We start from the raw sequence: 27,711 nt of genomic DNA on the forward strand, positions 1-27,711 counted from the left end.
GCTCCTTAGCCTCAAGGGGACCAAACTCTGAGATAAACTCCTGCTCCAGGGCTGCCCAGGGATCACGCTAAGGCTGCCACCGCACCTGCCATCACTCCTGCTCAGCTTCTTCCCCCTCCCTACCCTATTTTCTCCACCCTCTTCCTGGGTCCTCCTGGAGTCTTTTCTTCATCCACACTTTTACCCAAATCCTTGGCTCCAGTCTGCTTCTGGGAAAACACAGCCTAAGACACGGGCCCCCTTTAAAAACCTGCACCAGGGACTTCCCTGGTGGTGCAGTGGTTAAGAATCCACCTGCCAATGCAGGGGACACGGGTTCGAGGCCTGGTCTGGGAAGATCCCACATGCCGCAGAGCAACTAAGCCCACGCGCCACAACTACTGAGCCTGCACGCTAGAGCCCGCGAGCCACGACTACTGAGCCCGCGTGCCACAACTACCAAAGCCCACGTGCCTAGAGCTCGTGCTCCGCAACAAGAGAAGCCACAATGAGCAGCCCACCTACTGCAAAGAAGACCCAATGTAGCCAAAAATAAATAAAAATTAATTAATTAATTTTAAAAAAACCCAACCCTGCATCATCGTCATTCATTTAGTACCAATAAATGTTGACTACTGTGTGTGAGGCACAGTTGCAGGCACAGGGAATGCAACTGAGTGTTAGACAAAAAGTCCCGCCCTCTTGGCACCTACATTCTAGAGGCGGAGGCACAGGACCTCCAGACACAGAAGTAGGTAAGCCAGCAGCTCACCACCACCAGCTGCTGAGCGCTCTGCTGACAAACTCAGAGGGTCAGGGGTCCTGACAGGGTCATTGTTCTGGACTGGGTGGTCAGGGAGGGAAGCTGCCTCTGAGGAGGGGGCATTTGATGAGACTTGAAGGAAGCAAGGGAAGGAGTTGAGTGGATGTCTGGGAAAGACTGTTCCAGGCAGAGGAAACAGACAGTGCAAAGGCCCTGGGGCAGCAATGCACTTGGCATTTAATAAGAAGGAGGTCCGTGTGTCTGGAGAGCGGTGAGCCTGGTAAACATTTGCGGAGATGGGGAGGAGAGGCCGGCATGGCTGGATCAGTGAAAGCCTATTGGTCAGGGCGAGTGGGTCCTACTCTGAGAGGAATAGGAGCCACTGGAGAGTTCTGAGCAGGGGAGGGACACAGTCATTTTGGGATTTTGGAAGGTCTGTCTGGCTGCTGGTGGAGAACATATGGTAAGGAGACAAGAGCGGGAACTGGGAAATCAGGTAGGGGGCTGCTGAGTGCCCATTCTGTGCCAGGTGCTGGGGACACAGGGGTGAGAAAAACAGGCACTGGATCTGTTCCCAGGAACTGAGTGACTAGTGGGGAAGACAGATCTTAACCAACTGGTTTCAGTAATGAACACAAATGTGATCTAAAGGGAAGGAACATGATCGTACTAGAGCACATAACAAGGGAATATGACCACTTTGGGGTAATCAGGGCAGGTTTCACTGAGGAGGTGACCCCCCTAAAGTGAGCTCTGAAGATTGATTCAGAGTTATAAGTCATCAAGCCAGGGACAGAGGATCCCTGGCTTGATGAGCATGTGCAAGGGTCCTGAGGCAGGAGGGAGACTACAGCAGGACCAGCCCAGCTGGTCCTGCTCCAGGGAGGAGGCCCATGTCTTTATGAGTGATCCCCAAGGCTGAGGCCTGAGTAGAAGACCTAGGGAGACCCAGAACCTGGCTGGGAAAGGAGGAGCCATTCCGTAGGGCCTACCGGGGGGTGGAGGGCACAGGCAGCTTCCAGCAGATAGTGTTGGAGCCCCCGGTCCTGCTTCTTCAGCACCACAGCCGCAGACACAGGCACGGAGAGCAGGTAGGGCTGCCCGGCTGGAGGCCAGCTCACTTCAGTGCACAGCTGCCAGCCCCAGGTGCGGGACGCTGTGAGAAAGGGAGCAGGCAGCATGGTCAGTAGAGAGCCAGAGGGCTCGAGGCAGGCCATGGATGCTCCCATCAGCAAAGAAGGAGCATCTCTACATTCTTTTGAGAAACAGTATTGTGTAGACATTAACTGTATGAGGCGGTACTGTGTAGACCAGGGTTTCTCAGCCTTGGCGCTATCGACACACTGGTCTGGATAATTTCTTGTTGTGGGGTCCTGGACTCAACCCACTAGATACTGGTAGCACCTCCCGCACCAGGATGACACCCAAAAATGTCTCCAGACATTGCCAAATGTCCCCTGAGGGGCCAAAAATTGTCCCCAGTTGAGGACCCCTGGTGTAGACTATCAGAGTGTCAGGCAGTACTGTGTAGGACACAGGCTCTGGAGCAAGAATGCCTGGATCCACATTCCAGTTCTGCCACTTCCCAGCTGTGTGACCTTGGACAAGTTACTTAACATCTCTGTGCTTTGGTGTTTCTCATCTGTCAGCTGGGAGTGGTAACAGTTCCAGCCCCATGGTGTAGCTGTGAGGATTAACAGCTCAGCAAGCATTTAGGACAGAATTTAGCCTAAAGAAATCATTTAAGTAGGCCCCTCCCCCACCTCACCCCCAACATGACTGCAAGATCTGTGACTGTTTGGTATACCTCCTTCCCCTCTGTTTTCAATTTTGTTGCCTTTCACCTGACGTTACTATCAAAAAATTTTCTCATGCTATTAAAATATGTCCTTCATTACAGAGCTTAAAAGTTATGGGATATCTCAGTACTTTACTAAACCAGGAATTGGCAAACATTTTCTGCATATGGCCAGATAGTAAATATTTGAGGTTCTGCTGGTCACACAGTCTGTTACTCAACTCTGCTGTTGCTGAAGAAAAGCCACAGGCAACGGGCGTGGCTCTGCACCAATAAAACTTCATTTATGGACACTGAAATATGAATTTCACAAATTTCTCATGTTATGAAATAGTCCTTTTGATTATTTTTCTGCATTTGGAAATGTAAAAGCCTATTCTTAGCTCAAAGGCCCTTATAATAAGCCATTCGCCTACTGCTGGATATTTGAGTTGCTGCCTATTTTTTTGCTCTGTAAATAATGATGCAACGAACATCTCTGGGCACAGGGCATTTTTAAATGATTTTGGTTTATTTTCATAAGGTAGAGTTCTAGAAGCAGCACCATTGAGTTAAGGGGCATAAGTACTTTTAGGGCAGAAGAGTAACTCTGGAATTTGTACCTGGCATCTTACCCCTCAGCCCCCAGGACAACCATCTTGGGACAATGACACGGAGGCCCTGCTGGCACCTACCTTCCTTGTCGGTACAGGATTGGGCCTCAGAAGGGATGTGAGCGTGACTGAGGCTCCTCATGCCATCCCCAGTGATGAGAAACAGCTGAGAGCTGGGTGGGAAAGGAGGAACGTGCCAGGCGAGTTGTTTTCATTCAACCATAAAGCCACCAGGGCAAGGCACTAGGGCAAATCCCACTATCAACAGGACAGGCCTTTGGGGAGTCTGCACACTGGTGGGGGAGACACTCCATGAACACAGAGGGTGACAAGCACTGTGAAAAACCTAAAATAGGGCACGGCATGGGCATAGGGTCTGTCCTAGAGACAGAGCAGGACATTCTTCAGCTCAGCGTTTGGAAAGGACTCTCTGTAGGGGTAACATTCGGTCAGAGAATCAAAGGATGAGAAGGAGCCAGCACTCCAAACAAAGGGAACAGCAGGTTCAAAGGCCCTGGGGTGGGAGAAAAGGGGGCTCTTTGGTAGCACAGATAAAAGGGTGGTGAGAGGGGGTCAGAATGGAAGGGGGTAGTGAGGGGCAGGAAGGAGTGACAGGAGACAGGTGAGGGGGGTGGGCAGGGCCTCCATCGGGCAGGAGAATCATGTGGAGCTGGGTTATCCTAGAAGCAAGCAAGGGATTTTAAACAGGGGAGGGGGGAACACGATAGGACTTAACTGACATTTTAAAGGACCCTACTGGCTGCTGCTGGGAGAGGGTCAGGAGGGCAGCAGTGCCTCCAGCAAGGGTGGGACACAGGGAAGGAGGCAGGTGGAGGTGGGGGCAGCCTGGCTTCTCCCGTTTCCTTGGAAATCATTGTTCTCTAAGTGTCACCTCTCCAGGGGGCTGGGGACAAGCAGGCCTCAGGAGGGACCCCCGTAAATTGCTGAGGAGTGTGGGAATCCCCACCTCTAGGCTGCCCTCAGTCCCTGTCACAGACACACCCACCCCACCTTGACACATGTGCACACACACGCACGCCCACGTATAGCCCACTCACTGACATGCGCACACACTCTCACAAACACGCCCACAGACACACATTCACATACACAGACTCACAGGCACATCCTTAGGCGCACACACTCACAGATACACGTGGTCAGACACAGGTGCACATGCAAGGTGATCGTGCACACACTCTCACAGACACATGCACCCACACCTGTGCCCAGCCTGGCTCGCACACAGGTGCACTCACGGGCTCCCTCTCCAGGTGCGGGAACCCACCTGAAGCGGAGCAGCTCCACAGCCTCCTCGGGTGTGTTCAGATGCACCCTGAGGTCCTGGCCCTTCTTTATCCGGATCCCTCCATCCAGGCTGGCGGTGCCACGGACGCCGGTCACCCACCTCAGCCCAGCCTGCCCCAGGGTGCCCACTGTGCCCATCTGTGCCGAGATCTGGAGCAGGGCGCTGAGGAAGAGGCACACAACTGCATCCTGCAGCCCCAGGCAACGGCAAAGCCAGCACCAACCCACCCGGCTGCTCTCCGTGGTCCTGAGCCAGAGCAGCCCCTCCACCATGGACACCACTGACCATGCACTCCATGTGTGCCAAGCACTCTACACATCGCCATCGAATCCTCACCATCACTAGTCTCATTTTACAGATGGGGAAACCGAGGCTCAGAGAGGTGACACCAGCTGTGTGGGTCCCACAGTTGGGACATGGAACAGCCAGTTCTGGAGCCCCAGCTGACTGAGCCCAAACCCAGAGTCTCCAATGCCAAAAAGCAGCCATCACAGGACACCCACATACCCCACGTCAGACCCAGAAACCAAGGACAGGTCGGCTTAGTGGCTGGGACAGTCGCCCAGCAGGCCTGGGAAGGTGAGCATTGTCAAATTCTGCTCAAAGCCCTTCGTGCCGTGTGGCCCTGGGTCGGCTGTGCAGTCATCCTGAGCCTCAGTTTCCTCGACCCTTAGTGGGAAGAAGGAAAGTGTCCGCCTCGTGAGTGGCCGTGTGAGTTCAGCGGGCTCAGAGCCCATGTGCCTTAAATGCTTCTCCCTCTCTCCCATCTCCCCTCCCCTCAGAGGCAGAGCGGGCAGAGGGAAGAGTGGAGTTGTGGCACGAGACGAATCCCAGCTGCCTCTCACTGCTGTGCCACCTCGGGCATGGAACCTCACCTTGCCAAGCCTCAGTCTTCTCACCTGTAAAGTGGGTGTAGCCGCCCACGTTCTCCTCAAAGTCTCTTGGCACAAAAAACACTCCATCAACAGTAGCTGATATAACAGGTGGTCAGCAGAGCGGGGCTCCCCTCCAGCCCATGCTGATGCCCCAGCTCTCTGCAGGGGGAGGCACCCACCCACCCACCTCCCCCAGCTCTGAGGAGCCAGCTACCTGGGCTTGACATAACCATTCACAGAGAAATCCGAGCGCTGCTGGAAGTTGGCTGTCCCTCCGACCTGGATGTTGATGGCAGCCGAGGCGTTTAGGGTCAGCCGGGCTAGGAGTCCAGACATGGTGGGAAAAGTGAGCTCCTCCATGGCCAGGTTCAGCCTTCGGTTCACCTGCACTTCCTGCCCCTGCAGTCAGAGAACCATAACAGTGCATGTGACGGCCTCACTTACCCCTCACACAGCCCTCAGAGGGGACCTTATCATTGTCTCCAGTTTCCACATGAGAAAACAGAGCCCACAAACAGATAAAATAACCCGGCCGAGCCCATGTAGCTAGAAACAGGAAGAGCTGGGGTTTGAACCAAGATAATTTACCAAGGGACATGGTCAGAGGTCAAGCATCCAGGGTCAGCCAGGTAAGGAGGGGTGTGGGCCCTGCCTGCGGTACAGAGCACTTAGTATGTGCCAGGCACACTCTAAACGTGTTGTTGCAATTTTACTGCATGAAGTCACTTGATGCAACAGCTCTATGAAGTAGATATTATTATACTATTACTAGTCTATCATTCCCATTTCACAGATAAAGAAACTGAGGCCGTGGCAAGTTCAGCAACATGCCCAAGGTGGTAAGTGGTGCAGCCAGTTTTTGAACTTGGGCAGTCTGGCTCCAAATTCCATGCTCTTAAGTCTGAAAGTACTTTAGTATTTCCCCAAAGCATCAAAGGAAACATCTTCAGACCAGACGACAGGGAGGGGCCAAGCCCTGCCTGAGGTACCTTCAGGAGCTTGACAGCAAGCTCGGCCAGGTTCAGGGACTGGCGTGTCACATGACTCCCCATCGCCCCGCAGTTCACAAAGCTCAGCTCGTGCCCAAAAACCTTCATGCTCAGCTTACACTGCAGCGCCCGCCGCTCCCGATGCCTCTGGGCCACCTGTGACCAGGAACAGGTCTGGGTTAGCCGGGCAAGGTACCTGGACTTTGGGAGGGGGAAGGGGCTCCTGGAGAGAAAAGTGAAGGGCTTGTGGGGTCCAGAACAGGGCTTGCAAAACTCACGGCCCAGAGACAGAACCTGCATATGTGTTTTCTTGGACCTGCACAGTCTGCTCAATGCCCAGTGCAGTGTGTGTGTGTGTGTGTGTGTGTGTGTGTGTGAGACAGAGAGACAGAGACAGAGAGAGTTTTAGCAAACTTTATTTCGGAATAATTTTCGACATACAGAAAAGTTACTTCCCCAAAGAAGACATACAGATGGCCAAAAAGCACATGAAAAGATGCTCAACATCACTAATTATTAGAGAAATGCAAATCAGAACTACAATGAGGTATCACCTCACGTCTGTCAGAATGGCCATCATCAAAAAATCTACAAACAATAAATGCTGGAGAGGGTGTGGAGAAAAGGGAACCCTCCTGCACTGTTGGTGGGAATGTAAATTGATACAGCCACTATGGAGAACAGTATGGAGGTTCCTTAAAAAACTAAAAATAGAACTACCATATGATCCAGCAATCCCACTCCTGGGCATATATCCAGAGAAAACCATAATTCGAAAAGATACATGCCCCCCAATGTTCATTGCAGCACTGTTTACAATAGCCAAGACATGGAAGCAACCTAAATGTCCATTGACAGATGAATGGCTAAAGAAGATGTGGTACATATACACAGTGGAATATTACTCAGTCATAAAAAGAACAAAATAATGCCATTTGCAGCAACATGGATGGACCTAGAGATTGTCATACTGAGTGAAGTAAGTCAGACAGAGAAAGACAAATACCATATGATTCGCTCATAGGTGGAATCTAAAAAAATGGTACAAATGAACTTATTTACAAAACAAAAATGAGTTACAGATGTAGAAAGCAATCTTATAGCTGCCAGGGGGGAAAGGGAAGGCAGGGATAAATTGGGAGACTGGGACTGACATATACACACTACTATATCTAAAATATCTAAAATAGATATAACTAATAAGGACCTACTGTGCAGCACAGGGAACTCTCCCCACTATTCTGTAATGACCTATAAGGGAAAAGAAAATCTAATAGAGAGTGGATATAGGTATGGGTATAACTGAGTCCCTTTGCTGTACACCTGAAACTAACACAACATTGTAAATCAACTCTACTCCAATAAGAAAATATTTTTTGAAGTTGCAGAGATAGTACCGAGAGCTCCTATGGACCCGTCACCCTGTTTCCTCCATTGTTAACATATTACATGACCAGGAAACATGGTGAAAACTAAGAAATCAACACCGGCATGTTATTAACTAAACTCTGGACTTTATCGGACTTTTCCATCCCATCCTCTTTCTATTCCAGGATCCAATCCAGGTGCCACATGGCATTTAGTGTTGTGTCATGTCTCTTCAGTCTGCCCTGGTCTGTGACAGTTTCTTGGTCTTTATTTTTCATGCAGTGTGTACTTTTAAATTTATTTCTGATATTTAAAAATTGGGAGATTTTCTATAAAATCCACATAGCCAGTGTCTCAAAAAAGAGATATATTGGCCTGTCTCCCCTCCCTCCCAGCCCACACTCACAACAAGGGGCAACAAGTGTTCAGAGCTGAGCAGTGGCTGCCACCCTGAGCTGAGGCCTGTGCTACATGCCTGACTGCCATACTCCCCACCATTCCCTGCTGTCTCTCCAACACTCAGGCCAAGGACTGTTGCCATTCGTCACTGTGCTTGTGCAAAATATATCTTGGGATGTGAATCTATCACAAGGGAGAAAACAACAGACCAAAGGGATTGTGGATTCGAAGAAAAAACATTTATATCCAGCCCACTGCCCTTATTCAAGTTACTTGCTGGCCCCAGATCTGGTCCAAGAGGCTTTTGATGGTAGGGACCACGTCCTGATCATCTTTGTGCTCCTGGGCCCTGGGGTCACAGTTGGTGGTTAGTAAACATGAACACGTTTGAACAAATGCCCCAGCCACCACCTTGATTACCCCCAGATGTATGTGTAAATGACATTTATAAGAGCAAAAAGATGCTAACGATCTCATTGTCTATTGTTGGGGCAACGGTTATGTAAAGTGAGATCCCCACCCACAGAAAGGGTGTCAAAATGTATGCGTACAATGAGTTTTCAGTAAGAAAATACTCAAGTAACAATATGAAGTGGGAAAGCGGGGAAAGCACACACACACCCTAGCAGTTCCACTGCTAGGTACACACTGGACAGAAATGTGCACATATATTCACCAAAGAGACATGCACAAAATGTTCACTGTACTACCCATAATAAGCCAGGAACTGGAAACTACCCAAAAGCCCACCAAAAGTAAAGGGATAAAGAAACTGTGTTATATTCACACTATGGGATGCTACACAGCAAGGAGAATGAACAGGCTGTAAGTACGCACAGCAACATAGATGGATCTCATGAACACACTTTAAGCAAAAGAAGTCAGACACAAAAAAAGAGGATGTGAGCAGCATTATTCACAATCGTCACAAGATGGAAACAAACCAAGGTGAAGGGACACACAAAACGTGGTCCATCCATACAATGCAATGTTATCCAGCCTTAAGAAGGAATGAAGCACAAAAACAGACATATAGATCAATGGAACAGAATAGAGAGCCCAGAAATAAACCCACACACCTACAGTCAAGTAATCTATGACAAAGTAGGCGAGAACATACAATGGAGAAAAGACAGTCTCTTCAGCAAGTGCTGATGGGAAAGCTGGACAGCCGCGTGTAAATCAATGAAGTTAGGACACACCCTCTCACCATACACAAAAATAAACTCAAAATGCCTTAAAGACTTAAACATAAGACATGACACCATAAAACTCCTAGAAGAGAATATAGGCAAACATTCTCTGACATAAATTGTAGCAATGTTTTCTTAGGTCAGTCTCCCAAGGCAAAAGAAATAAAGGCAAAAATAAACAAACGGGACCTAACCAAACTTACAACCTTTTGCATAGCAAAAGAAACCATAAACAAAACAAAAAGACAGCCTACGGACTGGGAGGAAATACTTGCAAATGATACAACTGACAAGGGATTAATTTCCAAAATATATGAACAGCTCATATAGCTCAATATCAAAAAAACAAACAACCCAATCAAAAAATGGGCAGAAGACCTAAGTAGACATTTCTCCAAAGAAGACACACAGGTGGCCAAGAAGCACCTGAAAAGCTGCTCAACATCACTAATCATTAGAGAAATGCAAATCAAAACTACAGTGAGGTATCACCTCATACCAGTTAGAATGGGCATCATCAGAAAATCTACAAACAACAAATGCTGGAGAGGGTGTGGAGAAAAGGGAACCCTCCTACACTGTAGGTGGGAGTGTAAATTGGTACAGCCACTATGGAGAACAGTCTGAAGCATCCTTAAAAAACTAAAAATAGAACTACCATATGATCCAGCAATCCCACTCCTGGGCATATATCCGGAGAAAACTCTAATTCAAAAATATACATGCACCTCAATGTTTACAGCAGCATGATTTACAATAGCTAAGACATGGAAGCAACATAAGTGTCCATTGAGAGATGAATGGATAAAGAAGATGTGGTACATATACACAATGGAATACTACTCAGCCATAAAAAAGAATGAAATAATGCCATTTGCAGCAACGTGGAGGGACCTAGAGATCATCATACTAAGTGAAGTCAGAGAGAGAATGACAAATATCGTATGCTATCACTTATATGCGGAATCTAAAAAAAATGATATAAATGAACTTATTTACAAAACAGAAACAGACTCACAGATATAGAAAACAAATTTATGGTTACCAAAGGGGAAAAGGGGTTGGGGAGGGATAAATTAGGAGTTTGGGATTAACATATACACACTACTATATATAAAATAGATAAATAACAAGGTCCTCCTGTATAGCACAGGGAACTATATTCAATATCTTGTAATAACCTATAATGGAAAAGAATCTGAAAAAGTATATATGTGTGTGTGTGTATATATTCAGTTATGTATGTATGTATACATATATGCGTTTATATACATACATGTATGTATGTATGTATACATATACGTATGTGTGTATACATAAACGTATGTATATATATAACTGAATCACTTTGCTGTACACCGGAAACTATCACATTATAATCAACTATACTTCAATTAAAAAACTATTTGTGCAATAGAAAAAAGAAAGGAATGAAGTACTGATACATGCTACAGTACAAATGAACCTTAAAAACGTGCTCAGTGAAAGAAGCCAGACACAGAAGGCCACATATTGTATGATTCTGTTTATATGAAATGTCCAGAATAGGTAAATCTATAGAGACAGAAAGCACACTAATGGTTGCCAGGGGCTGGGAAATGAGGGAACGGGGCATGACTGCTAATGAGCGTGGGGTCTCCTTGGGGTGATGAAAATGTTTGGAACTAGACAGAGGTGGTGGTTGCACAACGCTGTGGATATACTACGTGTCACTAAACTGTAGACTTTAAAATAGTTAATTTTATGTTTACGTGAGCTTCACCTCATTTTTTTAAAGAGTACACGGTGAATGATTCCATTTATATTAAGTTCACAAAAGAAGCTAGATGTGACCTCTGCTGTCAACCATATTGAAGTAACAAGGACTGGATTTATCTTCCCACGTGGAGCAACAGATGAAACAAAAGTTCCCAAGACATGAGACATCAGGTAATGTGAGACAATGAACCCAAGAGATGGGAAATAGCAAGGTGAGCCCCAGCTTACTGCCTGGAGAGAGCTCAGGCTGAGGTGCAGGGAGGGGAACAGCGGGGCATGACAGACTCTCAGGGTTGAGGATCTGGGAGTCCAGGGAGACCAAGGTAGCTGGACTTTGCAGGGCAGAGTACAAGAGAGGAAAGAGCCACACAGAGAAAGAACTCTGGAAATCTCCAGAGGGTCCCAAGGATCTCTGTAACATTGCATTAGGCAAAGATTTCTTAGATGTAACACCCAAAACTTTATGCGTAAGAGAACTGGATAAACTTGAGTTCATTGAAATCAAGAACATCTGCTCTTCAAAAGACACTGTTCAGAGAATGAAAAGACCATGCCATACACTGGGAGAAAATATTTGCAAGTCACATATCTGATACAAGCCTTGTGTTCAGAATAGAGCAGGAATTTTCAAAACTCAGTCATAAGAAGCCAACCAAATTTTTAAAAAAGGATAAAATATTTGAACGTACACTTCACCAAAGAGGTATGGATGACAAGTAAGCACCTAAAAGATGCCCAACATCAGTAGCATTAGGAAAATGTACTTTAAAGCCCCAAGATACTACTACAAACAATTAGAATAGCAAACACTAAAAAGTCTAATCCTACCAAGTGTTGGCGAGGATGTACAAGAATTAAAACTCTCATACACTGCTGGTGGGAATGCAAAATGGTACAACCACTTTGCAGAACAGTTTAGCTAGCTCTTACACAAGTAAACATACAACTACCGTATGATCTAAGCCATCCCATCCTTAGATATTTACCTGAGACATGAAAACATATATTTATATGAAGACTTGTACACGAATGTTCATAGCAGTCCTACTTGTAACAGCCCAAAACTGAACATAACACAAATATGCACCAACAGGTGAATACATAAACAGACTGTGGTTCATCCATACCATGAACCACTACATGGCCACAGGAAGAAATAAACTATTAGTATACTCTACAATATGGATGAATCTCAAAATACTTACACTGAATAAAGGAAGCCAGGCCAAAAAGGAGTACATGCTTTAAAAACAAAAGTATACGCTGCATAATTCCATTTATGCAACATTCCAGAAAATACAAACATCTATTTTGACAGAAGAAGCCTATCACAACAGGGAGCAGGAGGAAGGGATTAAGAAGCTCGAAGAAAACTTTGGGGGTGATGGATATGTTGATTTAGTTGGTGATGGTTTCATGGTATATACATATGTCAAAACCTATCAAATTGTACACTTTAAACACATACCATTTATTGTAGTTTGATTATATCTCAACAAAGCTGATTTTAAAGTAGAGTTCATTGATGCTTTTAGGGGTCAGAACAGTGGTTACCCTTGGGTATGGGTGGGTAAACCAGAAGAGGGGGGCCGAAGAGGGTGTGTGGGGAGCTGATGAGGGTCTGGGCGCTGGTTGTAAAGATGTGTTCCACTGGGGTAAACACATGAGGTGGGCACTTCTCTATGTATGTGATACAGCTCACTACTGAGATCTGGACCGGAAATTTGCTTCTGTAAGCGGGTGGGAGGGCAGGGTCAGAGTTCATGGACACCTGGGTCCCCCAGTCCCAAAGCCCAAGCTGACACCTGACAGCGTAGAGGAGTGGGCGTGAGGTGGGCTTGGGCGTTTCCCTTACCTTCCGCTGCAGGTCTCTCATCTTTGTGGACCTTTCTCCTGGACAGGCAGGGCCGGCTGGCTGCGGTGTAGGCCCTGGTCCTGGCTCTGGGGGCTTTTCCGCCTGGGCCTGTCTCTCCTCTTCCTGCCCCCAGAATGACTTCGGGCCAAATAGCCTGCCGGCTATTTCCTCGGCATTTTCCAGCCGGAGCCCCAGCTAGGAAGGAAAGGCAGGGGCTCAGGGAGGAGTAACCCAGTCACAAGGTTGACCAAGAGCTATGGGGTTGGGAGCTTGAACAGGGGTCCCTGGGCTCCCCAGGGTCCATCCAGGCCCAAGTGCCAAGAGGTACAATCTTAGAAAGTCATCAAGCTCCAGATCTACTTGGCAAGTGCCACAAAGCAAGAATTCCTACTGATTCTTTAAGCCCTGGTTCAAATGTCACCACCTCTGGGAAGCCTTCCCTAAATTCCCATATCACTCCCTTCACACATTCCCCCTCCCCCCCCCAGCCAAATTTATCACTCCTTACTCTGAGTGTCAAGCACACTACTCCAAGGTCACACTCAGACTAATTTGTGTGTCTTCCTTGCAAGATCCTGAGTTCCATGAGGGCAGGGACCTGTGTCTCATTCACTAAGCACACTCAGCCCCTGCTGGTATGGTTAATTCTGTGTCTACTTGATCGGGCCATGGAGTGCCCAGATATTTGGTCCAACATTATTACAGGCGTTACTGTTAGAGCATTTTTGGATGGCTTTAACATTTTAGATCAGTAGACTGAGTCAAGCAGATTGCCCTCCATAATGTGGGTGGGCCTCATCCAATCAGTTGAAGGCCTGAATAAAACAAAAGTCTGCTGTTCCTCCAAATAAGAGGGAATTCCTCCTGCCTGACTACCTTCAGACTGGCACACTGGCTTTTTCCTGCCTTCAGACGGGAACTACACCATCAGCTCTCCTGGGTCTCCAGCATGCTGACTGCAGGTCTGGGACTTGTCAGCCTCCATAATCCTATTGAAATAGTTCTATGTCTCTGGAGAACCCTGACTAACAGATGAGCTGGTTGATTCTCAAAATCTGATGGATGAATGAACAAGTCCCTCCTTCCTTCCATCTGCCCATCCATCCACCCATCTGTTCACTCACTCTTGCATCCCTTCTTTCCATCCTCCCATCCAAGTGTCTCTGAGAGCATTTGCAGAGAAATCACCAGAGGGTCAGCCTTGAGCCCCGCGGGCAAAGTTTGGATGATAGGTTCCCTGTTCTCCATAAATTAGAAAGGGTTGGGATACGGCACAGAGCACCCTCCCTCAGACAAGCTACAGGGACCTGGGGGGGAAGAAATGGAAGGGTCCCAAGTCAATCCATTACTTTAAAGTTTGCTGGACAATAAAGAAAAATCAACACTTGCCAGACGCACACACACAAAATAAATAAAAATAAAGTTTGCTGGACATATCACTTGCCAACTCAAAACCCTTCCTCGACACGGCCCTACTCCCTCACTGTGCTCCCACGTTACCATTCTCCTGCACTTACTGTTCTCTACTCTATTTCTGTTCCTTAAACACACTAAGCCCTTTCTCTTAGGAACTCTGCACATACTGGGCCCCCTCCCTGGAAGGCTCTTACCTCAGCTTTTCACATGACTGCTTTCGTTCATCCTTCAGATCTCAGCTGAAACTTCACCTCCCTAAACACACTACTTAAAGTTGCCATCGTTTTATCAATGTGTCTACTCATTTCTTATCTGTCTACCTCTCTGGGCTGTGAGCACCAAGCGGGCAGAGATATGTCTCTCTTGTTCATCATCATATTCTCAGAGCCCAGCACAGGGCCTGGTACATGTCAGGTAGAAGATGGATATTGTCCAATGATGACAGGTGGATAGATGGATGCAAGGATGGATAGATAAGTGGGAGAATAGATGAAGAGATGTGTGGGTGAGGAGACTAATAGATAGATGTATGGGTGGGTGGAAGGGTAGATGAATAAATAGGTGAATGAGAGGGTAGATGGAGAGATGGGTAGACAAGTACATAAATGAATAGATGGATGAGGATAGAAGGATGGATAGGTGGATGGATGGACAGAGAAGAGGTATAGACGTATGGAAGAGCAGGTGGATGGATGGGTACGTGGGTAGGTGACTAGGTGGATGGATGGGTGGGTGACTGAGAGAATAAATAGATGATTGAGTGAAAGTGTAGATGGAGAGATGAGTGGGAGGGTAGATGGATGAGAGGGATTAATGAGATGGATAGATGAATAATGGATGGATGACAGATGGGGTGTGAGTGGATGGGTGGGTGGGTGGGTGGAAGGATGGATAGGTGAGTGGATGGATGATAACTGGAAGAATAGATGGGTAGGTGAGAAGGCAGATGGAGAGACGACGCAAAGTACATAGATGGATGAGATGGATGAGAAGGAGGGAGGGAAGGAGGGAAGGAGGGATGGGGTGGGTGGTAGTTGAATGGATTTATGTATCAGTCAGTAGGTGGGTGAATAGATGGGTGGATAGGCAGACAGACGGGTGGGTAGACATCAAAAGCTGGAAGTATAAGATGTGAAAGTAGATCTATAGATACAAGAGGTGATGGATGGAAAGGTAGATGAATGGCCCCAAGCCCAGGAGAGGCCCTGAGGAGAAGCAAGGCCCCCTCTTACCTCTAGGAGGTTGAAGGCACGACCAAGGGCATGGACAGTCAGGTTGGCTGTGGCAGAACGGGGAAGGAAGGAGGCCGGAGAGAAGAGAAGGGTACCCTCCAGGTTGGCTCCCAGGCTGCCCGATGCTAGAACAGACAGAGGATCAGTATACACCACACCGTTAACCGGGTGGGAGCTGGCCACCAAGGGGCCATCGCCGGAGACAGGGCCAGACACACAGTGCATCCACTTGGCCAGGATAGGAAGCTCAGACCTAAGCCTTACCAAGGGCAGAGGGAAGGTCAGAACAGAAGGGTCACAAATGTACCCACACCTGCTGATAGGCAGAGAGGGGGCAGCCAGAGCACCCCACCCCCAGACTTGCTGAGCAGTTGAGGGGGTTTGGGTACCTAAGCTAGAACAGGGTCCCTTTTTGATTCTGATTAATTACAAGGAGGCAGCTGTCTCTCTTCGATGCTAATCTCCTTTTTTCACCCAGGAAAAAGCAGTTCTCAAATTCACAGCCCTCGGCAGGCAAGGATCCATGAGAATTGAACAACAGTGTTTCACGGATACTGCACTTCTTTTTAGGATAACCCTATTTTTACAGAGTTAAACTGATCTTCCACTAATGGTAGGGATAAAAGGTTTCCTTTTAGAATAAGTGTAAGTTTAAAAGAACCAGTTTAGAGAAAAGATGGAAGTACTATTCAGTTGAAGGCTATGAAGTGGCTCACACTTAACTATTTTTTAACTCTTCCAACAAAAATGGCAGGTGCTATTTTGGATACAGCAAAAAGATAAAAATAAAAAATAAAAAAATCAAGGAAGTGGCATGTGAATATTTGACATTTGGGAAATGGTATCTTTGATCCACATGTCCTCAGGAGTTAGAACTCCCAGGTCCCCAAGCCTTTGTGGTCCCAGAGCAGGACAATACCTGCCCCGGATGCCCATACCTGAGCGGAAGGTGACGTCAGAGTAGGACGAGTGTTTCCAGGTCTCTGGATGGAACTCTTGGCTGACAATGTCCTCAGGGATGGCCTCCCGGAGGGCCCGTTTCAGGGGGTCGCCCGTCTCCAGCAGCTGCAGGAGGTGACTCCACACAAAGGAGCCCACTGGAGTCCCAGCGCAGCCAGTGGGGAGGGGAGGGGGGAATGGTGAGGGAGGACCCGGAGCTGGCACAACCCAGAGAAAAGACCCCGCAACCCCCCTTCCTGGGTCCTGCTATTTCCACCCACCAGGGGCTTCTCAGGAGCCTAGCTACTGAGAACCACGTCCTCTTTGAAGAAAGGGCGGCAAAGAGCAGTGCCTTAATGGAACTTAGAAATCTAGCCTGTGCAGGGCATTCTGACATGCTTTCCAGAAGGAAAAGGGGGGTATTGTGGGCAAAGTCCTGGTTTGAAAGTCAGCCCTGAGTCTGAATCCCAGTTCCACCATTTATGAGCTGTGTGACCTTGGGCTGGTTACTCCACCTATCTGAGCCTTAGTTTCCTCATCTGTAAAATGAACTATAATGACCTATCTCTCAGGGCTGTTTGCGCAGATCAGTCAAGGGCAGTGCCTGGACCTAAAGGACTGAGTATCTTTCAGGGCTGGGAGAGGGGTGACATGCAGTCTGCGATGGGGACCCTCTGAGGCTCTCTAGAGTGGTAAAAATGAAATGAGAGCACCAATGAGAAAGTCCAACAGAGGATATTATTCTAACTGGGAACCCCAGTCCTCTTGCCTGTCCCAGAGGATGTCTCAGAATGCCCAGCAGGGAGCTTCTGGAACAATCCACACGGAACAGAGCTGAGTCTGCCTTTTGTTTCCATCAGGCAACATGCAAGCCTGATACCCCAGGGCCTCCATCGAGGCTGTCCCTTGGCTGATCCCCTCTGAGGGGCTTGGCCCAGTGGCCTATTGATGCAGAACAGGCCCCTCTCCCACCCCCATTCCACCCCTGAACCTGCCAACAGCGGTCTGCAACTTCTAGTAGCACCATTTCTTTTCCTTTTGGCAAGGGGGCGGGGTTTGCTGTTTCTTTAGAAGGCAGTTTAGCAGTATCACTTCAGACTTTTAAATGTGTGCCCCTGGGCTTCCCTGGTGGCGCAGTGGTTGAGAGTCTGATGCAGGGGACACGGGTTCGTGCCCCGGTCGGGGAAGATCCCACATGCCGCAGAGCGGCTGGGCCCGTGAGCCATGGCCGCTGAGCCTGCGTGTCCGGAGCCTGTGCTCCGCAACGGGAGAGGCCACAACAGTGAGAGGCCCGCGTACCGCAAAAAAAAAAAAAAAAAAAAAAGTGTGCCCCTTTACGTTGGCTACTTCTCCTCTGGCTAGATTAGCACAAGGGCCCAGGAGTGGATATAGAGAGAGATTCATTTTGGTTGTTGTTCCTCATGGCAGAAGGCCTGAAACAACCTAAGTGCCCATCGGTGGGGCTGGTAACGTCGATGACGGTTAAGCTCCTAGTGGAACACCGAACAGCTGTAGCTCAGAGTCCAAGTGTGCCGATGTGGAAAGAGCTCCCAGACGCACTGAGGAGCAAAATGGCATGTATAACATGATCCTGAGTTGCTACTGCTGTTAAGGAGATACACGCCCATGTTCATACATACACTACACGTTCTGATGGGACACACAAGAAAACTGGTCACAGTCAGTACCTTCAGGAAACAGGACTTAGGGATCAGGAGACATGGAAGGCAGACTTTAACTTTCCATTTATATTTTGCCATCTGCTTTGAAATTTTGGCTACATAGTAGTAATAACAATGGTGATAATAACATTAAAAGTAACAGCTATGCACACAGCTCTTACAATGTTCTAAATGTCTTCCTGTACCAACCCATTTTATGCTTCCTCTGCGAGGGAGGTATTGTTATTATCCCCATTTCACAGATGGAGATGGAGGCTCATAAAAGTTTAGTCACTTGTCCAAAGGCATACAGGTAGGAAGTGGCTGACCTGGGATTTGAACCCAGGCTGGCAGGCCCCAGGCTCTCAGCTCACTGAAAATTATGTCAACTCACTGTACATTATGTAAAAACTTTTTGAAAATTAGTTGAACCTATTTTTTGAATTTCCACCTGTTTAAAGGGAACTCTCTGACCCCACAAGGGATCTGAGATTCGCAGACACCGTCCCTCCTCTGCCTCGAGTCTCTCCTCCAGGTACTGTGCCATGACCTGACCAGGGCTAGAAGGGAACTCAGCGACTTCCACCTCACTTTACAGATGAGGAAACTGAGGACCACAGAGAACCAACTTCTCCAAGGTTGTTCAATTGCCACATGGGGGAGGGGAGCATGCAAGGCCACTTGTCCAGACAGTGTGCTAAGAGAAGGGGAACGGGAAGGGGACAGAACACCTGATGGATGGAGCGTGAGCATGCTCCTGAACCCCTGCACCCACCAGGTGGCACCAGGCCAGCACCAGCCCCCCAAGCCCGACCTGCAGCTGCTCACCCTGGGTGGACGGCTCTCCTGCCTGGGTGCGCCGCACCTGGGCAAACACCTCCTCGTCCGGGCACCGCATCAGTGCCAGGTAGGCATTGATGCGGATCTCAGCATCCTCCTTGGGGCTTTGGTACAGGCTGGAGAGCACGGATCGCTGCCTCGGGCAGGGGGAAAGTCATCACTCAGGGACCACCCACCTCCACCCAGGAGCACGATGTCCCCTCATCTGCACTGGCTCCAGCAGGTGGCCCCGATGCCCTGCCCCAGCTCTCCTGACGTCTCCAGAGCTGCTCTAGACACTCTCACCTGTGGCCCGGTTGTGGGAGGTGGTAGGTTCCCCAGTCACTGCTAATCCCCATCCTCCCACAGGCCAGCCAGAGCCTCATCAATTTCCACAGGTAACAAGGGATAAACAAGTGGGCGTGGCTGCATTCCAAGAAAACTTCATTTACAGGAACAGTACAGCACAGCAGCTGACACACAGGAGGTATTCCCGACCCCCCTCCCTAAGCGAGCCACCGCCCCTACCCTGTGATTCTCTGCCCCATCACCTGTTGGTCTCCTTCATAGCACAGCCATTTACCCATCCACTCACGCAGCAATATTTACTGAGCACCCATTATGTGCCTGGCAAGGTGCGAGGTGCTGGGTGACAATTATGAACAAGACAAACCCAGCTTTTATCCACCTGAAGCTTACATTTTAGTGCAGAGACAGACACTAAATAAGGTTAATATGTGAAATATATAATACGTTAGGTGATAATAACTGCTAAAGAGGGAAAAATAAAATGGGGAAGCAGGAGGCGTGGGGGGCTTGAAGAGGTCAATTTCAGGTGAAATAGCCAAGGAAGACTGACAGCAAAGTGATTTCTAAGTAAAGGCCTTCTAGAGATAAAGGAGTAAAGCCTGGGGATATACAGGGGAAAGGAATTCCAGGAAGGGAGAAGAGCACATGCAAATGGCCTGAGACAGAAGTAAGCCCTGCAGGCTTGAAGAACAACAGGGAGACCAGTGTGGCTTATGGGGGGGGGGGTGGCGAGGGAAGTAGGAGGTGAAGCCAAGGGGTGCTAGTGGGTCAGTGGTCAGACCACAGGTCCTGATAAGTCACTATAAGGACTGTGGCTTTGACTGTAAGTGAGACAGGACCCACTAGTACAGGGCTACTCAACTCTGCTGTCGTAGCAAAAAAGCAGCCCAGGCCGCACATAAATGAACAGGCTGTGTTCCAACAAAGCTTTACATACAAGCTCAGGCAATAAGCTGCATGTAGACCATAGACCATGTCTTGCCGACCCCTGAACCAGAGCGTTTGCAGCACAGGTGGCTTATATATAGTTTGTTTGTAATCATATACTTATTTGTATATTTATTTGATAAATATATGCCTCCCACATAGACTCCCACAGGCTCTATGAGAACAGAGACCTGGACACCTGTTCACGCAAGTACCTACCACAGTGCCCAGCATATAGCAAGTGCTCGGTAAATGTGATGAATGAATGAGCAAATAAAGAAGTGAACAGTGGTCTGAGACCCACTACTGCCCAATGCCAACCACAATGAAATAACATGCAGAAGCTCACGTTTGCAGAGCAGGGAACCCTCCGGAAGGCCTGGATGGCCCCCAGCCGGATCTCAGTTGGGCAGCTCCTCAGGGACGCATAAGTGCTCAGCTTGGGGGTGAGAGCTACGGCCGCCAGGCCGGCATTGCCAATGGCCTTCAGCACGAGCTGGAGCTGAAACAAGATGGTGGTGGGGACTTGAGGCCTGATGGGTACGCCCAGCCCACCCATTCAGCCTACAGCTCGCCCACTTGACAGGGACCCCATCAAGGGGCCGTGCCCAGGATGGGGCTGTCCTCACCTGATCAGCATCTGAGGGCTCCTGGAAGGTGCAGTTGGCACCCAAGGCGTCTTCCAGGATCCTCATGAGGGAGCCAACACCAGGCAGCTGCCCACAGGGCCCGTCCAGAGACACACAGAGGTTATGCACCAGAGCTGAGATGCCCAGGAAGGCGCTGGGGCTGGCCTCCGGGGTCTGAAGCAGTGGCTGGGGACAGAAACCGGCCCCCCGACCCCAGCCGAGAAGCCTGGTAAGTGGTCCTTCACAGGTCTCGCCACGTGCAGATCTAGGGTGCTTCCTAAAAATACAGAGGCCCCAGCCCCCCACCCCTGAGGGTCTGAATAAATTGTCCATGGTGGGACCTGCATGGGACATTTCTTAAAACACCCCAGATGACCATTCATGTGCATCGAGGATGGAGAACCACACCTCAGGGTGTGGGGACAGGGGACATTTGGCGATGTCTAGAGATGGGATGTTGTCACAAATGGGGGACAGTGCTGCTGGCATCTAGTGGGCAGAGACCAGGGATGCTGCTAAACATCCTCCACGACAGCAGACAGCCCCACAACAAAGAACCCAGCCCCAAATGTCAACAGTGCCAGGGTTGAGAAACCCTGGGCTACATCACCAGTCTGGGGGAGCAGGGTGGGGGTGGTGAGGTTCTTCTGGGTGGAATATGGTGAAGAATCTCCGACAAAGTGTCAGGGCCCACCCCGGGTGGTGGCACGGCTCTGCCACCTCCCAAGATGTATGAAACATTTAAGAAATAAAACCAAAGTTCTCTCTCTGTGATCAATGGGCAAAACAAGTAAGCCAGCTTTTTACGCCCTTCTGTAAAGCCGCACAAGAGACCAACCATCTCTTCTGGGACCATAGGATCCCCAAGTAGTGGTCACAGTCCCCTGTCTACAGCAGGGGAGACGGAAACCAGACAAGCTGTGTCCTGGCCACCCAGCCAGGCTGGTTTTCTCCAAATAGCATCACCCGCCCCCAGTTCTGGGAGTGAGAGGGATGAACTGGCAAGGGCTGAGAGAGCTCCCAGGCCACTGTACCTCCCGCCTGTCAGCTGGGGCGACTGGGACCATGCTGTCCTGGACCTGGTGGGGGCTTGAGGGCACCCAGCATTGGCTTTGCTCTTCTCCCAGGGTCTTGATAGGAAGTTGGGCAAAAAGGTGGAAAGAGGAAAGGATGTGCTCTGAGTGGAGACTGTCTTTAACAGAGGCGGCCCTGGGTCCAATCCAAAAGAACCCAAAGGGAAAGGCACGGCCAGTAGCATTAGTGTAAATGGTGAGCAACTGCCCAGCCCACCTACTGATGAAAGCAGCTCTTTTGCCCCTTTCCTGTTCACCCATTTCTGTCCTCCCTCTAACCCTAAAAGCCTAATTATAGGAATGAGATCACTAAGCAGTTAAAACAAACTCCTCCTGACTTATGCTTTTCTGAATGCACACCATGCCTTGCCTAACCTGTTGATTCTTTTCCTAGATAAAAAGAAGTAAGAATAAAGAAGAAAGTAAGAATAAAGAATGACTAGCTCTCTACCCCCAACAGCCCCCTAAGGAGTCCTGCAAGCAGATCACGCGGGCAAGATAACATCTGAAGAGACAGTCAGCCAGTCTGCATGCACAGAACAATGCAGAACCCAATCTCCTGCCCCAGTGATTCACTGAGATTCTCCCCCCCCCCCACCCCGTGTTTCCCTTTAAAAACTGTCATGGCTGAGCAGAATCTTCAGAGTTGGTCTCAACACACAAGTCCACCTTCTCCCCAGACTGCCGGCTTTTCTGATTAAAGCAACTTTCCTTTCTACTGACACTTGCCTCTCGAATTATTGGCTTTTTAGTAGTGAGCAGCTGAACCTGAGTTTGGTAACAGACCCAGGAAATAAGAAAGTCCCTTGTGTATAGTGCTTGCCAATTTCCATGGTGTAAATGCTCCCACGCTGGAGATTTGAGCTGAGTCACTACAAGGGATCTGGGAAGAGATGGGGAGTCAGCAGCAGGCACATCTCCTGTGACTGGTCCACACACGACACAAGCAATGCAAATAAGCCTGAGGGTGTGGACACGGGATCGCATAGTAAGACCATTAGAAATTATCCATCTCTCGGGGCTTCCCTTGTGGCGCAGTGGTTAAGAGCCCATCTACCAATGCAGGGGACACAGGTTCAAGCCCTGGTCTGGGACGATCCCACATGCTGCAGAGCAGCTAGGCCGGTGCGCCACAGCTGCTGAGCCTGCGCTCTAGAGCCTGCGAGCCACAACTGCTGAGCCCGGGTGCCACAACTACTCAAGCCCACCCGCCTAGAGCCTGTGCTCCACAACGAGAGAAGCCACCATAATCAGAGGCCCGCTCACTGCAACAGAGACCCCATGCAACCAAATATAAATAAATTATCCATCTCGTACCTTTATTTTAATATGATTTCTCTAACTGCAAGCTTAGATCATTTAATTTTTAATAATGGCTATGTTCATCAATCAGCTCGAAAACTACCTGAAAATCAAGACTCTCCCACAGCACATGTTGGGGCCCTTTTCGGTCTGGTTCCCTGAAGAGCAGGAGGAGACCCAGCCCTCCTTAGGGGGTCAGACTGCCCAACCCACCCAGTTCAAACAGGCCCCTCTCTTCCGGGGGCCTCACAGTGGCAGGGACTCAGCCCAGGCTGAGTCGGAGGAGGGTCATTCCAGCTGCTCAGCAGAGCTCCCCCAGACGCTCAGCCACCCTTACCCCGGGCACTGAAGCGTTCAGCTGAGAGGAAGACAAAAGTGGGGGGGCGGGGGGCTCAGAAGAGGGGAGCGCTGGTTCTAGGCCTCTCGGAGGAAAACCAAGAAAGACGTATTTTATTTAATAAACACACAGCACTCCCTATGTGCCAGGCTCTGCTGTTAACAGGGCACACATGTCACCTGCTTAGAGCCTGAGACACAGAGAGGTTAAGTAACTTGCCTAAGGTCACCCAGCCAGAAAGTGGTAGAGACAAACTTGACCCTGTAGGGTCTGGTTCCCAGGCTGGGCGCTCCCCCTGCACTCACTGTTTCTCAAAATACCTATTCTGGACTCATTTGTGAAAACCAGACCCGGGCACTGGGCATCAGGCAGTGGCCTCTATTATTCCTACAGCCCAGAGCAGGGACCGCCTGGCAGCCTGGGGGAAATACAGCCTCTGCACCAGCTGTTCTTCCCTTGGGTTCATGGTCTTAACCAGGTCTGTGTGTCCACGCAAGGGTATCTGTGTGCGTGCATCTCAGTGTGTGTGTGTTTTAGAATCTCAGTGTTTGTGGGTGTGTGAATTCCTGTGTAGGTGTGCACGTGTCTCAGTGTACATGCATATCCCAGGGCACGTGTCCCAATGCGTGTGTGTGCACTCATTCTAGTGTGCCCTGATGTGTGTGTGCGCAGGTACTGACGTGGGTGTGTCCCCGTATGTACACATGCAAGTCGCAGTGTGTGAATGCACACTTGTCCCAGTTTATCCTGGGGGGGGGGGCGGTGTCCAGGTGTGGGTGGATGTCCCTACTTGTCCCTGTGTGTGAGTTTCCTGGTGTGTGTGTGTACATGTATGGCATGTCTGTGTGAGTACATCTGCATGTCCAGGTACACGTGTGAGTCTTGGTATGTCTCAATATGTCTCAATATGTGGGTACGTGTGGATATGTGTCCTCCTCCTGTGTCCCCATATGTTCCCATGTAACCATCTTCAGGGTATACGTATGTGAGTCTTGGTATGTGTGTGTGTGTATGTGTGTATGTGTTTCCTTTGTGGAAGGAACGGGGACCTGTGGCTTGGAAAAGCATGTGCAATGTTATTCCAGATTTGGCAAATGAAAACAAACACTCTGTTTTCTTAACACAGAGGAGGGAAAGCAGGGCTCGGCTGGGATGCAGGGGTTATGAAAAGATTGAGGGAAGCCACTCAGACCTGCGGGATGAGGGTTCCTGCCTGCCAGAGGCCTTCACCTCTGCCCGCTCTGCCCCAGGAAGGCTGCCAGCAGGAAGGCAGGGCAGACTTGGGCCCTCCCAGGGCCAAAGATGGAGCCAGAAGCCAGAGGGCAGGACAGCTGGAGCCACTTGGTTTGCTGGGAGCCAGGCCCCACCTGGGAGCTACAGGGCCAGGACAGCTGGGCCAGTGTCAGGCCTGGGCTCTGAGAGGGTCCAGACAGTAATGACCCTGCTTGTTTGATGGCTGCCCTGGGGGTCTGTCCAGAATTGCCAGCCTCCCTCAATTTCACAAGAGTCAGAACACCAGATCCTAATGCCAAAATCTCTGACTTAAAAAGGTTTGGTTCGGGACTTCCTTGATGATCCAGGGGTACGGTAAGACTCCACACTCCCAATGCAGGGGGCCCGGGTTCAATCCCTGGTCAGGGAACTAGATCCCGCATACATGCAGCAACTAAGAGTTCGCATGTCACAGCTAAGACCCAGTGCAGTCAAAATAAATAAATAATAAAACAGTATTTTAAAAAAATAATTCAATTAAAAGTCTGCCTAAAATATTCAACTTTCTTTTTTAATCTTTAAAGATGGAAAGATAAAATCATCCCTAAGCCTATGACCACTTTTCCAATGTGAATTTAACACCCATTCATCTTGTCCCAAACCCAGTTCCTCATATCCAAACCAACCCTCCCCAAAAGGCCAAGCAATTAAGCTGGTAGGAAAAAAAAAAAACATAGGAAGCACCATGACCTTGGGGAGGTGAAGCAGTAGCTGGAAAAGACTGATCAGCTGGACTTCACCAAAACAAAGAACTTCTGTTCAGCAAAACACACCATTAATACAGCCCAGCGACAGAACAGAGCAAAGTCCCGACACACACGTGTGCATGCACACGCGGCACGGACAGAATCTCACAGAGAACGTGGGAGAAAGAAGCCAAACTCCAGATGCACACGAGCCCACGGGTGTGAATGTCAAAAGCAAGCAAAACCTAGCGATGGTCAGAAAAGTCAGAATCACCATGACCTTTGGGGTCACCGACTGGGAGCTGGAAATGTCCTATATCTTGTCCAGGGGTGGTTACACAGGTGAACACGGATGCGAAAACATCAAACTGGATACTTAAGAGCAGGGCAGTCTCCTGAATGTATAGTTTAAAATGTAAGAACACACACCCCCTAACTGCAACGTAGGACCCTAGGCGGGACCCTGGAACAGACAGAGGACATTAGTGGAAAAAGCAGTAGGATCTGAACAGCTGGAGTTGGTTAACAGTAAGGTAGCAAGGTCTGTTTCTTAGTTGTAGCAAACACTTTCTGGTGATTTAAGATGTTAATAAGGGGGGAAGTGGGGAGGGGTGTACAGGAACCCTGTATTATCTGCAACTTTTCTGTAAATCTAAAACTATCCTAAAATAAAAAGTGTATTAAAATAATCTCTTGCCGGGCTTCCCTGGTGGCGCAGTGGTTGAGAGTCCGCCTGCCGATGAAGGGGACAAGGGTTCGTGCCCCGGTCTGGGAAGATCCCACATGCCGCGGAGCGGCTGGGCCTGTGAGCCATGGCCGCTGAGCCTGCGCGTCCGGAGCCTGTGCTCCACGGCGGGAGAGGCCACAACAGTGAGAGGCCCGTGTACCGCAAAAAAAAAAAAATAATAATAATAATCTCTTGCCTTCCTCCCTCCCCCTCCCTCCTCCTCCCCTTCCCTCTTTTTCTTAACCCCCTCTCCCTTCCATCCTCCCGCTTCAGGCTGCACAAAGCAAGCCTGCATCCCCAGCACATGCCCAGCACAGCACATGTGCATCCTTGTGACAGGTTGAGAGAACAAGCAAATACAGTCCAGAGAGGTGCAAGTTCTGGTCTTGCAGGATGAGAACCTACGAGAAGCAGGTGAGAGAAGATCCTGGGCTCTGAGACAGCCGAGACACCGACCTGCTCTGCTCACGGCGTGTCCCTGGCAAGTGGTCACGGCAGCGACACCAGTGCGTACATAACACTTAGCCCATGTCATACAACTATTAGTCTGCACCATCACTCTACGAGTTACCCCCACCGCACAGATGGGCACCTGAGGCACAGAAGAGTGAAGCATCTTGCCCAAGTTTGTGCTGGTAGGGACAGGGTTGGGTTCTGAAGCAGAGGGATCAAGCACCAGAGTCTGTGCTTTTGGCCACTGCATTCATGCCGAACAAACAAAGAAGGAATAGGGATCCCGACCCTGCCCACCACTGGCTAAGCCTCCGCAGGCCCTGGATGGCGCTGATGTCCCTATGGTCAGAGTGTCACCTGCTAGGCCATGAGCTATGGGTGATGCCTCTTGGGGCCCGGCCCTCGTCTGGCTCCAAGTCAGTGCCCAATCCCCTAATGAATGGAGCCAATCACACAGCCTAGAACAGCCCCACTGCAAACTCTGGAGTTGTGGGTCAGGGGTCAGGCCAGGGGTGAATGCCCCCTACACTCCAACTGGAGAGTGGCCAGAGCCCCTCCAGCATGAAGGACTGAAAGATCCTGCTGGAGACCCCCTCATCAGCCAGCACAGGGGTCCAGGGACCCTGGCTGGCCCATCACCGCTTCCACTCCCCACTGGTGACCTCTGAATCCTGGCCCACTACCAGTCTGGGACAGCAGGGTGAGGACTGACAAGTGACCCCACCACCAGCTGAGTGAGGACACCCCCCATGGTCCAAGGGAAAGGCACAGCAGCCGCATCACCCAGCTACCCAGCCTCCTTGGGCCTCAGTTTCCTCATCTGTAAAATGGGAATAATAAAAGCACCTACTTCATAGAGGCATCGTGGGGGTTAAATAAGACCTTGTGTTGTCAGAAATTATTGGCCTAGTTTCACATGCTTTCCTAATCTCAAGATTCATTAAATATGCTTGATTACAGGAATAATAGCAGCTCTAATTTAAAGCGCTTGGACTCTGTGCCAGGCATCAGGAGAACTGCTTCACATTCAGCATCTCATTTCTCACCATG

General features: G+C 49.4%; 1 protein-coding gene across 17 annotated transcripts in view; it reads right to left on the minus strand.

Annotated features, from left to right (window-relative positions):
- The window catches only part of LOC114894854, a 174,486-nt gene that overhangs the window by 102,668 nt on the left and 44,107 nt on the right, over positions 1-27,711 (minus strand). For all 17 annotated transcript variants that reach the window (XR_003793339.1, XR_003793338.1, XR_003793340.1 and 14 more), the window contains 11 exons: positions 20,812-20,997; positions 20,532-20,684; positions 18,956-19,100; positions 16,466-16,624; positions 15,528-15,652; positions 12,880-13,074; positions 6,307-6,462; positions 5,532-5,716; positions 4,422-4,604; positions 3,215-3,306; positions 1,735-1,898 (listed from right to left, as the gene is read on the minus strand). Coding sequence is in view for 14 of the 17 variants with exons in the window: in XM_029221946.1 (XP_029077779.1) it covers positions 1,735-1,898; positions 3,215-3,306; positions 4,422-4,604; positions 5,532-5,716; positions 6,307-6,462; positions 12,880-13,074; positions 15,528-15,652; positions 16,466-16,624; positions 18,956-19,100; positions 20,532-20,684; positions 20,812-20,997 (1,743 nt within the window). In the remaining 3 variants the exon portion in view is untranslated. The remainder of the gene's footprint in view (positions 1-1,734; positions 1,899-3,214; positions 3,307-4,421; positions 4,605-5,531; positions 5,717-6,306; positions 6,463-12,879; positions 13,075-15,527; positions 15,653-16,465; positions 16,625-18,955; positions 19,101-20,531; positions 20,685-20,811; positions 20,998-27,711) is intronic.

Source organism: Monodon monoceros, unplaced genomic scaffold (assembly GCF_005190385.1).
Source record: "Monodon monoceros isolate NGI ecotype Baffin Bay Population unplaced genomic scaffold, NGI_Narwhal_1 Super_Scaffold_13, whole genome shotgun sequence".
NCBI lineage: Eukaryota > Metazoa > Chordata > Mammalia > Artiodactyla > Monodontidae > Monodon > Monodon monoceros.